Source organism: Cynoglossus semilaevis, chromosome 16 (assembly GCF_000523025.1).
Source record: "Cynoglossus semilaevis isolate Cse_v1.0 chromosome 16, Cse_v1.0, whole genome shotgun sequence".
NCBI lineage: Eukaryota > Metazoa > Chordata > Actinopteri > Pleuronectiformes > Cynoglossidae > Cynoglossus > Cynoglossus semilaevis.
In genome coordinates, this window is record NC_024322.1 from 4044255 (window position 1) to 4058993 (window position 14739).

General features: G+C 39.0%; 2 protein-coding genes across 6 annotated transcripts in view; one reads left to right on the forward strand and one right to left on the reverse strand.

The window, feature by feature from the left end:
- Positions 1-14739, forward strand: part of phf11 (PHD finger protein 11) — a 959893-nt gene that overhangs the window by 431843 nt on the left and 513311 nt on the right. The window lies entirely within an intron of this gene.
- Positions 1-14739, reverse strand: part of cntnap5a (contactin associated protein family member 5a) — a 111289-nt gene that overhangs the window by 29959 nt on the left and 66591 nt on the right. For both annotated transcript variants that reach the window (XM_008328141.3, XM_025064038.1), the window contains 2 exons: positions 12631-12750; positions 4048-4248 (listed from right to left, as the gene is read on the reverse strand). In XM_008328141.3, coding sequence (XP_008326363.1) covers positions 4048-4248; positions 12631-12750 — 321 coding nt within the window. The remainder of the gene's footprint in view (positions 1-4047; positions 4249-12630; positions 12751-14739) is intronic.

The window sequence follows — 14739 nt, forward strand, 5'->3', positions numbered from 1 at the left end:
AGAGGTCATTCTCACTCACACTTGGCCTTAATTTGGATGGATATTGACGGAAGTTACACAAGGCAGGAAAGCGAATGCATTCTATTTAGAGCGTCTTCTCTAAAAAGAAGCTCAATATTCTCTATCAGGAAGTGCTTCGGAATGATGAGCAGAACTAACACACTTCAGCTTTTGTATTTCCACATATATCAGTCACTGGAGGTTACTGAGCGCTATTATAAGAAAGGTGGGAGGATATGACGGCAGCTTAAGCAACATGCAAAAACCATTGTTTATTATACTTGTTAATTATGGGTAGGGAGCATGGTGGTTAGCGACTCAGAAAAACAACGCAGCTGTCAATCACACACAGTGACCAATTATTACAAGTCTCCCACTGCAATTTCTCCATTTCCATCCATGTAACACTGTTGCCAGAATAATTCTCACAACCCCCAAAAACCAACCCTCAGCTGAAAAATTATTATTAATTACATGCTAACATAAGTGCTAAGACCTAAAATAAATAAAAAAATATATATATATATGAGTGTTAGTTGGAAAATAGAAACATTAGAAAAAAAGCAAAAAAAAAATTAAAATCTACAATAAATTAAAAGTTAATCTTTTAATCTGTTCTACAACCACGAATGTTTTATTTGATATATAATTGTAAATTAAATGAATAACAAAATGTGTCCATGCAATTCAAATCAATTTTGAATTTTGCACTCATATTTAATAATATCTATATTTTTTTGTCAGTCATAAATTGCGTCCTTGAATACTTCATCACAGAGGATATAATTCTCTTGTCATCATTAAACAAGTACCTTGGGGCGACCACTTCAATGACACTGGGCCTTGTTTTTGTCGCCTATGCCTGCTGTGGAAAAGCTGTTACACTTGTCTATAGGAGTCATTGCTTCGATCACAAATCCGTGCTACACATTGCCACGGTGTGATTGTTGCCAAAGTTGAGCGATTAGTCCAGTCCTCACCTGGAGCCGCTCACATCCCGTTCCCTCACATATTTTATCCTGAAGCCCACCGTGATTCACAGAAGGAGTGTGTAAACTCCACAGGGAGCTGCGGGCGTCGTCAGAAACCAGTTACAAAACCAATCTAAAAAAAAAAAAACTAAAAAAGAAAAATGTTGTACTAGGAATACCTCTCCATAGGAATTGCTCTGATAAGCCAACACCATCACTCTTCTGCTGCTCATCTCCTGCAGATTTAACAACACAAAAAACCCCAAGCTGGTGTATTTTCCATGAATCCACACCAACAGGGCCACGCGGGTGGATGGATGAAAAGCAGCGTGTCGCAGAGTTTCCTAAATGCCAAGTTGCCTTTCGGTTTTGTACACAAACAGCAAGTTTTCACGGCAGCACTAAAAAAAAAACAAAAAAACGATACCTTGAAAAAGCACGTTTTGCAGTGTAAAAATAAAACAGTGAAACAAACAAGAAGAAAAGGACACACACAGACAGACGGAGACCGAGGAGTCATTAAATCTGTTCACTGTGAACGTTGCTGCCGTTTGAGATCCAGCAGGAAAACAAAAACAATGTTTATCAATGCAAATCAACCAGCAATTGAAGAACATTAGGAAGTACATTAAAGTGGAGCAACGTCTGTATCTTAGAAGCAGAGACTGACAGTGGAGATGAGACAGATCTTTTTTTTTCCATTTTAAATTCCTCTCATAACATTTATTTGTTGCTGTGACATGGGATTTTCTAGATGTAAAATATGTGCCACGGAAACGGTGCTGTAGAAAATGCTGGGAAAAAAAATTGGACTTCCTGCGACAGACACAATTTGCAAAATGCTATTAATAATTGCTCATCATAATGATCTCATGACTGAAGTTGTCTTTTAGGAGGAAAGGTTAAGAGCAACGACACTCGAGTTCTCTCTTGGACTTTCTCTTGAGTTTAGAACGTCGCACCAAGACACTTTAATTGGGCTGTGAACAAAAATAAATGTTGTTTTTACATGTTTTTTTAAGGGTGCTTTGGCGTTGGTTAAGTGTTTACCACACATTTAAACACCTGTGTCTTTGAGCTCAGGGGTTCATGTACTTGAGACTATATTGAGACAAAATCAATTCCGCCTGGTTACTGAATCATGCACATTTCCATTGTTTTTTTTTTCATTAAAGTTTCATGTTAAATGCTGTTGAAATTGGCCATTTCATCCACAATATGAACATAAGGATGTCGTAAAAGTTGATGAAGCAACTTAAAAGATGAGGAAGAAATAACCAAAGTGTGCAGTTGAAGCACATTGGTTTTTCAAGATAAGGATGGAAACAAGTCGTTAAAGAAGATAAAAAGGAGGGAATTTGCTCGGGGGTTTGGACCAGTTTGGACTTGCTGTTAAAGCAGTTTAAATAAAAGGTTTAATAATTAAAGAACGGCTTCTTTCATATCAAATTAAAAAATAACAGACAGGGACTGTGCACTTAGGACAGTATGGTGTTCAGGGTTGATTTTGAGGCGAGTGATTGGTTGGAGGGGGGACAGTCAAACCTTAACTTCAGGGCTCCATTTTACAGGTTTCTGTAAATGTTCAAGCCAAGTTTTGAGGATAAACTGTCAACTTCTGTCTCTTTTAGAATTCTACCATTTGTTCCTTTTGTGGCGCCTGTGTAAACATGTTGCTGCGGGAGTTTGTAGTTCAAATTTCAATAATTAAAAAAAAATCTCTACCTAGTCTGCATCTGAATGTGTGAAAAAAAAAAGCAGAACTAATTTGGCCACATTTGTGTTTGTTCCCTGACAACAAAGGGTTTGGGAAAAAAAAGTATTTTTTGCAAAAAAATGTTTATGCAGCTTTGACAAAAAAAATATGTTTTTGTGTCTTTCTTTGAAGTCTGGTGTGATAATGAACTTGTTTGTTTGTACACACACACACACACACACAGTGCCCTGGGAAATGTGCTGAAACTGGGACATCATGAATGTTTCATGATTTAAGAGGAAATGTTTTGGTGTTTGTGGACGACATAGGTGCAAGAGCAGTTCAAGATGAGTGAACACCTAAATATTGGCAACTTATTGTTAAAAAAAAAAAAAAAACATGTGGAGGGAGGCAGGAGAGAGGACACACTGGGGGGGGCAGCAGCAGCAGCAGCTCCTACAGTGACAGCACACAAACAGACTCATTTTCAATTCACACTGTCACAACAACCACTCCACCACGGATGCAAAACAACCGACGCTGAACTACCATGAAATTGTACACACTGGTCCACACTGAGACCAGTCCGGTCGGGGCGGCAGAAGGTTGTGATTGATGGAAAAAACACGGTGATATAGATGTAGGTCAGGATTGGACTAAAATAACATTTGGACTATTTTTAAACGATGACAATAACAATTAAATAATAGCTAAAAAAAAGTTCAATTATTAATATTCTCTAGTTGCTTATTTAAAAATGGGAAAATTGTACGAGCTGTTGCCAAATGTTTTTGTGCCGTGGCACATATTTTTCATTAGGAAAACCCCACGGCACACCACCAAACAACATTCTTATATGTAAACGTATATGTAATAAAACGTATATGTAATAAAATATAATAACCTCCAAGTTTAAATTTTATCAGTTCACCAAAATCTCGGCCCGTTTAGTTGAAGACAACTCTGATTTACTCGCAGGAATTGAAGAAAGACACTCAAAGACCTCCTTCAACAGCTCTGATTTTTTTTTTTTTAGTTTTCCTAGCCATCTGCGGCCACCTAGTGGACAAGTCTTTATTTGTTAAACAAAGAAAAACTATGCAATATATAAATAGTATTTTTTTCTGACCAATTAAGTAAAATTGGATGATTTTCCATGGCACAGTGGTTGGGAGTCACTGGTTTACACTATGATTATATAAAATATATAGACTTTAATCATTTAAAATATACACTAACTATAGTAATATTAAATATATACACTATAATAATATAAATTCTATATTAAATATTACAAATGTTCTGCAGCGTTTTTGTTCCCTGCTCCTTCACTGACATACAGTAATTCAACCATTAGCCTACGTGAGCGTCATTAAATACCTCTTGTGTTGAAGAGACGAGACTTCCGGCAGTTGTAGACCACTTCCTGTTGGCACTGCTCCGACCCCGACACAATCGCATGCAGCTGCCCCGCTGTGGCGCTGTAGTTGAAGTCCATGACGTAAGGTTTATGGAGCGAGGAGCTCTGGACGGTGACCGGAGTGGTGACGTTGTGGGGGACGACGGTCCAAACCCTCTCCTCTGTAAGAAAGAGCGACAGCCTCTTAGCCTAAAGTGCCTTACGCTGTATATTTTCATTTCTTTGAAAATACATTAAATACGTGAGACCTCGCCTTCACACCCTTTAACTCATGCACAAAGAGGTGTGAAGGTCCGATAACAGGGACATGACGTCCACTCTGTATCTTCTAACTACAAAACAGTTCGATAGCATAAAAATCTTGACCTCAAATTTGGAACACCAAAACCTTGGCACTCCGTTAGAATTCAGCCCAGAAAATAATGCTCTAACCTTTATATGTTAATACATCATCCGCACTCATTACTCTGAATGCTAAATCACACATTCATTTGTATTTCCTGTCAGAAATGTCCACATGCCATGACAGAGACAGAGGCAGAGCGTGTGTTTTTATCTGTCTTTATGTTACATTAAATAATAAAATCCTTCTTTGAGGCTTGACAGAACTTTTTTTTTTTTTAATCGCAGGGAAGGTGCATCAGTTTAAAAGAGACAGGAAGAGCTTAGTGGATTCCCCTTTTTTGTGCACGAAAAAATAAAAAGATAAAGTAACTTTTGTGTCCATCGTGGGTCCTGTTCGGTCACTGTCATAAAAACTGCAACAGTTGCAGGATGCAGCTGCACTACGAAAAAACTCGGGCAGGCACTCTACCCTCCTCTCAGCCTCTGGTGTGTTGTGATCTGTCATAATAAGTACACCTGCATGAAAAAGCTCCGTGGAAACGGGCTGAATGTGATTCTCTTCATTGTATTGGGTACGGAGTAACAGAGTTTCTCTGGGCCTTAAATCAAGTTATCATTACTACATCCACAGAAACAAACTCCCACGTTGGCGAAGACAAGGGAAGAGACGAGGAAAGTATGTTCTAGCTCCTAGAATTTTCATCTGCTTATCCGTTACCGGGTCACGGGGGCAGCAGACTACACGACCGCCACCCAAATCACACTGCACCGTACCAACCCCCCCGAACCTTCCTGCAGGTGGTGAGTCCACTGGAAGGTACCAACCGCCCTGACCAGGAGGTGAACCCTGGGGTTCCACTCCACTGACAGAGACGTTGCCTCTGGGCCAAAGTGCTAGTAGCTTAAATAATGTGTCAATAACATCAACAGGAATGGGATTTTTTGATACAGCGGATTCCCTGATTATTCTAATTCCGAGAGTCTGGTCTGCATGGAGACTGTGAGACTCTGACTGTGCAGATTTCGTCATAAGATCAAACAAGACAAAGGAGTAAGTACTGTACAGTACCTCCTGTGTCTGGAAAGACAACCTAAGAATAAAAGGCCTACTAGAAAAGGACGCACCTCATCACATTTTCATCTCAACAACACCTTAAGAGTTTATGATGTCATTCCCAAGTTTCAGCTACAGAACACAGTGTCCTATTTAGAGGACACCGGGCAATAAAACATGCCAGGAGACAGTCAGGCAAAATCTCCAGCTCTGATTCACACATTCATGCGTACTCTTTCACAGCGTTTTGCAGAATCCTCATGACTTATAGTATTCTGCTTATCTCAGGAAGCGCAGTACAGTTTATTTAGCCTCTCCTTGTTTGCTTGTATTCTGTACACTTGTTTTCCTTTTTCTCCTTTATGTGCATTTGGTGTTTATGTTGTCATTTCCCATAAATTTATTAAGAAACTCTTTGAATGTCTGAGACTATTCTGGGTACTGATGTACAGAAAGTTACATCGTGACGATTTTGTTGATCAGGTTACTGTGAAATGACAAGAATTCTTGAGAAAAACCTTTCTTACAAAACTCATGGAGGTACTTTTTTTCCACTACAAATGGCCAGTCTCCTAACACAGAAAACAGCATCAAATTCTCCAGCCCAAACACTCATGAGATAAACTGAAGGACGTCTGTAGTTACAATTCTAAATACAACAAAACATCACGACCAGTTGACTCAAGATCTACACATTATTCGTAGTGACCTCGGTTCTATAATCCAACTTTTTCAGAACAGAGGCACACAGTATCTGGCTGTTCAAGCCAACACACAATCTTGAAACTGCAAAAACGACACCCTCTCTCTGTGGTGTCAGGTGGTGTCTAGTCATGTCTGGTACATGGACATGACTACCATTGATTATCCAACTACCGAGCTGCTGCCACACTTGTCTTTACGACCTCCTTCGTGTCCGACATCTTACAATCCTTATATTTTCCACTGGTTACTCTCAGTACGTGATCGAGCCACATCAACATCGTCTGTCTTTTTTCTTTTTTTTTTAACTTCAACACCTGCCATGTCTTAGCCTTTCAGTGTCACTGTCTCCAAACCAAGAATTACAGTAGTTCCGCCTTTGATGGATTAGACCTTCCCTTTCACTCTGGCTGCTATCTTTCTGTCACACTTTGTCTCCACTCACTTAAGCAACATGGCTGCTTCGGCGAAGCCTCACATTCAGCACGAGCTATTTAAAAGTGAAGGATAGGCATTCTTGGGAGAGTGACACGGCCAGAAATGACAGAGAAGGTGGAGGAATTCATCACTGTGGACAAACAGCTCATCTCTGCGGTACAGAAGGATGGTGTTAGCGGGCTTCTGTATTCACCCTCGACCTCATGCGTCTTGACATTTTCAGTTGTCACCTTAACGTAGCTATAGGCGAAGTAGTTAAACGCCTAAAGATTTTTTTAGGTTCTCTACCTTTACACTTGGAAGTGCTGACCTTTTCTGAACTTTAGCTCAATTATTCCACCGTGAAATCTCAACTTGTTTTCACAAACAGTGTTTAGGGGCTCTAATAGACCTTTAGGTAAGGAGTAGGTGAACAATAGGTTTTAGTTAGGCTGAAGTATTGGTCAGAAAGACAGTCCAAAAGAGTTGACACAGATCTATCTATCTATCTATCCATCCATCCAACGATCCATCCATCCATCCATCCAACGATCTATAAATATTAATTATGTGGCTTTTGTGTTGACTCTGCCTCAGAGGAACCCCCTCCTTCCCCCCTTCCCTCCTTCTCTCGCTCCACTCTGTGATTGATTATTCACATTAGGTTGCTGGGCTTATAGTTATTTACATCTCTAATAGATTCTTTAATTGAGGTCAAGCTGAGGTATATCTGCTGTGGGGGGTGAGACTGCAAATAGAAAATGCCACTGACACGCACAGCAATATTATTGCATCAGCAGCAGCTCTCTCTCTCTCTCTCCATCTCCATCTCTCTCTCCCTGTATCCACTGTAATGGCATCACTGTAGTGCATTGACCTTGAAGAGGACACCGAAGTATGGCTGAGAAAAAGTTGTGACAGGTAACTGATGAACGGTGTCTCTCTGCCGTGTCCCAGCCACGACTGGCACTGTTTTGTCGGACACGTCGCAGAGACCGGGAATCGAGGAAGTGTCCCTCTGCGTGTCCGTCAAATGTCACGTCTCCGCGGTGTCCAATTCAGGTACAGGCGCAAATGCTTCCAAACGTCGTGCAAATATGACACGAGCGATGGAGGTAATTAAAGAAGTGGGCAGATTCGACACTTGAGATGTGGCGGTGGGTAATGGAGCAAATTAATCAAAGAGGCTGCGTCTCTGTTTTCATGGGCTTCAATGTACTGTTGTATTCAAGCTATTTCTGAATGTTGGCAGAAAGAAAAATCTGGATGAACGCACGTGGTATTTGTGTACGCAGAAAACTCTTTGACTTTTAAATGTCACAGATGTAGTGGGGATGCTATAAGTCCAGTCATAGAAAGTCACCAAAAGGCCCACGCTTTGGAAATTTCATGGTAGGAAAGAACTTTTCTTTTGACCTTTTTCAAATAATACTATTTTTTACAACATAATATAAGCTACATTTTAGCTCACAACAGCTAGCTTTTTAACCATTGCAAATTTTCATGGTCAAAGATAACTTTTTTTTCACCTTGGGCATTTGTCAACAAGCAATAATGTGATGTTAACCTTTAGCTACTTTTTTTTAGGTTTTTCTTTTTAGCTTTCTTTTTAGCGTCAAAAAAATAACGTCAGATATACTGTATCTGTAGCTATTGTCAGGTGACCGAAACCTTTCTGATGAGGATCACAACAATCCAATAGACTCCTAACCACTGTTTACACTTTCCCAGTTGACCCCAAGGCCCCACCCAACAGGAGGGAGCTGAAGTAGCTTTATTCTTTCACACCCGGAGTATATATTTGCTGCACACCCCTCCACCAGTTAGAACTGAAGAAGCTTCTTGGAAGAAAGGCGAAACGTCTTCTATTAGAAAATGTCACGTCCAGTTGCCTAACAGAACTCTTCAACCTTATCTGTAGCTACTGTTAATTTCAAAGTAATGGTTTATATGTTCTAAGCTAATATTAAATAGCGTAGCAGCTCTGTTATATTTTAAGCTGATTTAATGCCACATCTGACCCAGCACTTACAGTAGTTGCCCTTGGCCTATTTTCATGATCGTTTATTGGCTACTTTATGGGGTTAGTTTTAGTGAGGAGTTCTTTATCTCTTCCCCATCGTCTTGAAGAGAGTTTTAGTGAGGAGTTCTTTATCTCTTTAAAACCCCATCGTCTGAAGACTTTTGAAGTGTCGGTGTACCTTTGCTATTATGCCGTTTGCTAATTATCAGTTGTTCCGGTGGCCTTCGATGTAGCTTCACTATACTTTTACAGCAACTAAACCCCTCAAAGTGGTATATTTTTCTCTTATTTTTAAAATCTGGGACAATGCAAGAATAACCAGAAAAAAAATGCTCGCACCCAGCGGGAGATCACGCCAAACTATGCAAAGAAAGCCATCTGTCAATTGAAGGAGTCTATTTGGAATGCTGTTCGTAATCCTGTTCCTGTCCACGCTTGTTTGGAAACGTGTCTCTTGCAGATGTATGTGAGATTTGTATGAGTGAAAAATATGGTTTTGAAACGAGGGTCCCATATGGATGTTCTACAGGTTTCACGTAAGCCCATACTAACTTTAAACCTCCATGATGTTTTGTATAATATGTCAGCGAATATTTAAAGACAAATTTAATAGTGATTTTAACAGTTAGCCAATCAGAGCTAACTACAAAAAACCCAATATGTCAGCGAATATTTAAAGACAAATCAGAGCTAACTACAAAAAAACCCTCTATTGTTTGGCAAAATCGTAAACTATTCCCCTGTGGAGACTGTTGACATTTTACCAATTTGCTATGACATGACCCGGCGTCCTTAACTACGGTTCTTTCCCACGTGGAGTGCACTCCATCTCTGTTCTATCAAGCCGACATCATGATCTCGAAAGGTTCATTTACAGTAAATCTCATCACTTTCTCTTGCCGCTCTCTTTGTGCGTGGAAACAACACCGTGTTCAATCTCTGATGGTTAAACTAGGAGACGAGTGATTTTAGAGGTGGGTGGGATTCACGCCTCCACTGTGGGGCTGGAAAGTGTTCCCAGGGAGGCTGAGTGATGGGAGCTTATTACATCACTTACTAAAAACAGAATACCTAAATTAGCCTCGAACGTGAGGGATTCATATGAATCTGTGAAGGGAACACATTTTAGTCATTATTGATCAGTGATTCCTATAACAGTAACCTTTGAGAATGATGGAAATTGAGTTGCATGGGAGAGGAATTGAAGCCTGGTTTCTCAAGGTTCCATAATTCAGTCTTAGAATGATTGCCTGACTGAAAGCATTTTTGGGACACAGAGTGCTCTGATTAGCCTATTCTTTAAACATATATGTGTAGATGTATGGATAAAACAGGTAGAATAGGAAAGTTGGAAAAAGATATATGTAAATATACATATACATATATATATTTATAATAATTTTTTACTCAGAAGAGACTCAGAAGACCGCACTTTAGCTAAAGTGTTATGGCTGACTTATTCTCTGCTAGAACAAAGAAATGTATTCATTTCAAAGAAAAGAATTCACAGACCAACAAAGCTGGCCAGGACATTTTATAACACTTGAGTATTTAAGTGGCTAACTCCTGGGAAGTGGGCCACTTCATTTGCACTCTGCGTTGTTGAAGTTCGACAAGACAACAATATAATCGAAGCAAGGTGAGAAAAAACAAAAATTCACACTAATTTCTGAATTACCTGGGAGCCACTTGTAATGTGCACCAATCAAATGGCCAGCAGCAGCGTTTGAGCAAGAACCCACTGGTCCACAATCAAACAGTGTTGTTGTTGTTGAGAACTAGCTCTCTTTCATCATATCACATCATGAGTTGAGTGTATTTTTACATCCCTACTCTAAATAGTTAGATTTAATTGTTTGCTTCCTCGTGTCCAGTTTAAACGACTATTCGAGTCAATGACCTCTGTCATGGACGTTTGAAAAAAAAAAAGCAGCCTGGTCTTCACAAATCGCTCTATTGATCCTAAAAAGCCTGTTCTTCTTGGCCCCCAAAGTTTAGCAGAGGTGAGATAAATTCACTTTTACGATCGGAATCAAAAATAGTTCAGACACTCGGTCGTGAAACCGCATAAAACAGCGTCTGTGGGGTAAGGTGACAGGAAGGTGTGATAATGGGATCCAGATATTGAGTGAAACCAAGCAGGTAAACAGCGACAGGTCTGAGTGGTGTCTGAGAGTTCTAAAAACCAGCGCTGTGGATAATTAAAAGTCAAATGTCAGCGTATCTGCAAAACTCAACAACATTGCCATGAACTTCAGAAGTTCCCGTCTCCTGTGGTGCACGTGTGAGCGTGCACGTGTTCTGTATATGGAGATTTTTTTAATGACAATATCGACTCCTTTTTCTTTTCTCTTCCTTTAGTCAAAGGTCAACGGTTTCTCCTTGAGATGCACATTAATATCAGTTGGAGATACCGTATCTTTTATTCCTAAAATCAATGGACAAACATCTGTGAAATTTGATTTGGAAGTTCTCCTCCACTACTGGATAAATACAAATGTCTCTACCAGAGGTCGCAATCAAAAACAAAAACAACCGTGGGTGGATTTTCTTCCTTCACACCTAGTTTTTTTTTGTAAAACAATAGTTGTTAAAAAAAATAAAACTTCCTGCTTCACTGCTGTGAGAAAAAACAGCAGATTACTGCTGCTATGGAAATTAATCTTTTTGACTTTAATGACCACATGTTCTGATGGAAATTGCAGCCTGTAGAGGCCACTGCTGGGCCTCCAGACTAATCTGTCGGGACTGTAATCTTGTCATGACAAATTTTCTTTCATTCCAGAAGCTTGTACCCAGTGGATTGGTAGAATAGAAAATGGAACAGCAACACAGGGTGTCATTTAAGAAACTAATTACCAGAAGAAATGGTACAAAATGCAATAAAACCCAAGATCTGCCGTGGGGTAGTTCCTCCGGGGCTTTTGTCAACTAACAAAAAGACAAAGATAGGATTTGTAGTATTTAAGAATGTATTTGTATTCTCTAAATCAGTGGTTCTCAAACTGTGGTACGCGTACCACCGGTGGTATGCGAGCACTCTCTAGTGGTACATGGGGCTACATGGGGTTACAAAGGTCAATCAAATAATTATAATAATACATTTATTAATAATCATTAATGAAATCTTATGAAATCATAGGATTTCATAAGAGAAATAATGTTCTCTTAGGTTTCCCCCATTAGCATTTTCAACACAAACAGGTCAGAGAGTTAACATAAGCACTGATGTAACAGACAAAAAGGCGAGCAAACAGTTCAATTTTTCATCTGATTAATTAAAGTCCATTAGTTAATCCTGACTAGTCTGTATAAATCAAAAATCATTTGCCTGTATTTTGTATTTCTCAAAAAAAGACTTATTTTTGACTAATCCAACGGTTGGAATTATTAACATGGAAAAATGTCAAGAAAATAATAATAAAAAAAAACAACTCAATAATTAAAAAACTGGCCTCACAGAGTTGGTGGATTTTAGTCAAGACCGTGCATCTTGACAACACTTTGTAGAACGTGTCAAGAGTTGCTCTCGATGCTACTGTGAATCCGTCGTCCTCCACAATATTTATTTAGTCTACCGTCCCTCATAACCCATTTGGTGTCAGTCAGCCTGTCAGTAGTAGCTGACTTACTGAATATACTGACTTTGAAGGATTTTCCTGAAAGTTTATCAGCTTTTCCAAAAACTTTAGTTCGTTATCGTACAAATATAAGAGTTAAATCTGTATTTGCGAGGCCACATTGATGCACTGTAAGCACATTGACATTTGCCAAAGACATGGACACATAGGATAAACTCTAAGGAAGTGCCCCGAGTGAACATAATGATTACTTATTGGACACTTGGCCGAAGCCGAGCTACTGTAGAACAGATCAATGCAGAGTGATCTTTAAAAGACTAGACTTTCTGTCAGAGCTCAGGGAAACTAGGAAAAGAGAGAGGGGAGAAGAAGAAAAAAAAAAAGAAAAAAAAAAACGGCATGGGGAGCGTAGTGATCTCACCTGTCATGTTGCAGTACACCTGCGTGGGCCCCAGGGGACCACTCCCATCTGGATCAATGGAGTAGAAACCCGAAGAGCTGCCAATCAACTTGTACGCCTCGCAGGAGGCCTCGTAGATGGCTGCAGGAAACAGAGGAGAGGGGAGAGAAATCAGGGACCGTTCCAGGATGAGTTTGTGCTCTGATGTCTTTGTTCCACATCAGTCACGTCATTTTACACATACTTTGGCATTTCATGAGACAGAACGTATGAGGACAAGGGCTTCTACCAGATACATTACTGCTTTTTTTTTGCTGTGCAGACGCAGTGAGTCCATACTTCTGGTTAGCTTTAAAAAAATATTTTTCTGTGTTTTCGATATTTTGAGGATTTTAGCCTACAGTTAGCCTTTTTGCACAATCATTTACCCTTTGGGGCCCAAACAAAATCATTTAGGTACTGTGTAGCTTTCAGCTAATAACCTTATAGTTTTGTTGCGATAACATTTTCGTTGATTTTTAGCTAGTGCTTAATTTGTAAAATGAAAGCAGAGAACATGAAAGTTTGGAGACAATTCTTTTCTTTTCTTTTTTTTCATTGTGACTCAAAGGATCTCAGATCATGTTCCAGCAGGATCCGGCTCAGATTAAACCCTGTTCTTAGATAGTGTGCTACTTTAGCAACATTGGTTTGCATTGTTTGCTTCAATGGTTCAGCAAAGTCTCTGTCTAACTTTACTCTTTTTTGGGGTAGTTTTTTTCCCCCGAGTTTCTTTTTTAAGCTATATTAGATAAATTTTGAACCATTTCATCTCCTCCTCCCTTTAATCTAGTCTAGAGTAATCAACAATGTCTTAAGGAAACGCATAAATTAAAGGGTTTTATACACAATGAATCCATTGAATGTAAAATATGTTAAAATAGGGAAAAGAATTCGATCTTCTCGAGCAAAGTTATATTCAGATTTAGCACCTGTAAAATTCCCGGTCATTAAATTTAAGGGAGAGATTCCTCCCCCTCTGCAGCCTTAAGATTTTATAAGGTGTTGCTGCATGGATAAATTCATAAAGTAATATTCCATTATTTATTATAATGCTTCTACAGTTTAATAATTAATGTTTCCAGTTCACTAAATCACAGCCATGCGGGCGCTCAGCGCCATACACACACACACACACACACACACACACACACTTTTAAGAACTAAATGGTAACAACACACAAAACCAATATCTACACAAAGGTGTCATTTATCAATGAAAACATTACAGACAATAATGCCGTTTTAGGTTCTGCTTTGAGGAGATAATGGGGCATAAAAAAAGATAAACACTGACTATGACGTAAATGTTATTTGTCCTGTCATGATTTATTGATCACCTTCAAATATTTTCTTCACCTGGGGAAGAAATAGCTGTATAATTTAGATGATAATTCATTTTTAATAACATGCGGCGTCTCCTTGTTTTTCTTTACTAAACACTAGTGTTCTGTACTGTAATATACTGTAGCATCAGGCTACTTTATAAAATATCTTACTGTAGAATACTTTGATTTTAAATCTACACTATTTTACACCATGCAATACTATAATGAACTAAGATGAATATGTCAATTCATACTTTGACATATAATAATCATACTATGTAATTTTAGAAACTGAATTTCAATATTACATTGTGTTATATGCATTATGAAAGAATACAATGACCTTATATTCACGGGATATTCAATTTTTTAAAAGGATTAACGTCATTGTTTTTTTGGAGGGCAGAAATTGGACGTTGTGTCCTCTGGGAAAAAGTTTGTTATCAGAGTGAAGTTTGAAAGACAGCGTCTGCGGTGGTACGGTGGTGTGTGGGCAGCGTGCGTAGGCACCATCAGTACTGAAATGAAAACATGACGACGGAGACTCTGGACTGTTGAAGAGCACGAGTCGTAAATTAAACGAAGATGGAAAACAATTCAAACTGCTTGTTGTTTTCTCCTTGTGTTGTTAAAAGAAAATATGTTGTTTTTTTTTGTTGTGTATTTAATTATATTAGGGTTGGAAATTATTTCCAATGCCACATCTAGGTATACAGTTTGGCATGAAGATTTGGCCTTAGATTGAGAGGTTTCTTTTAATTGA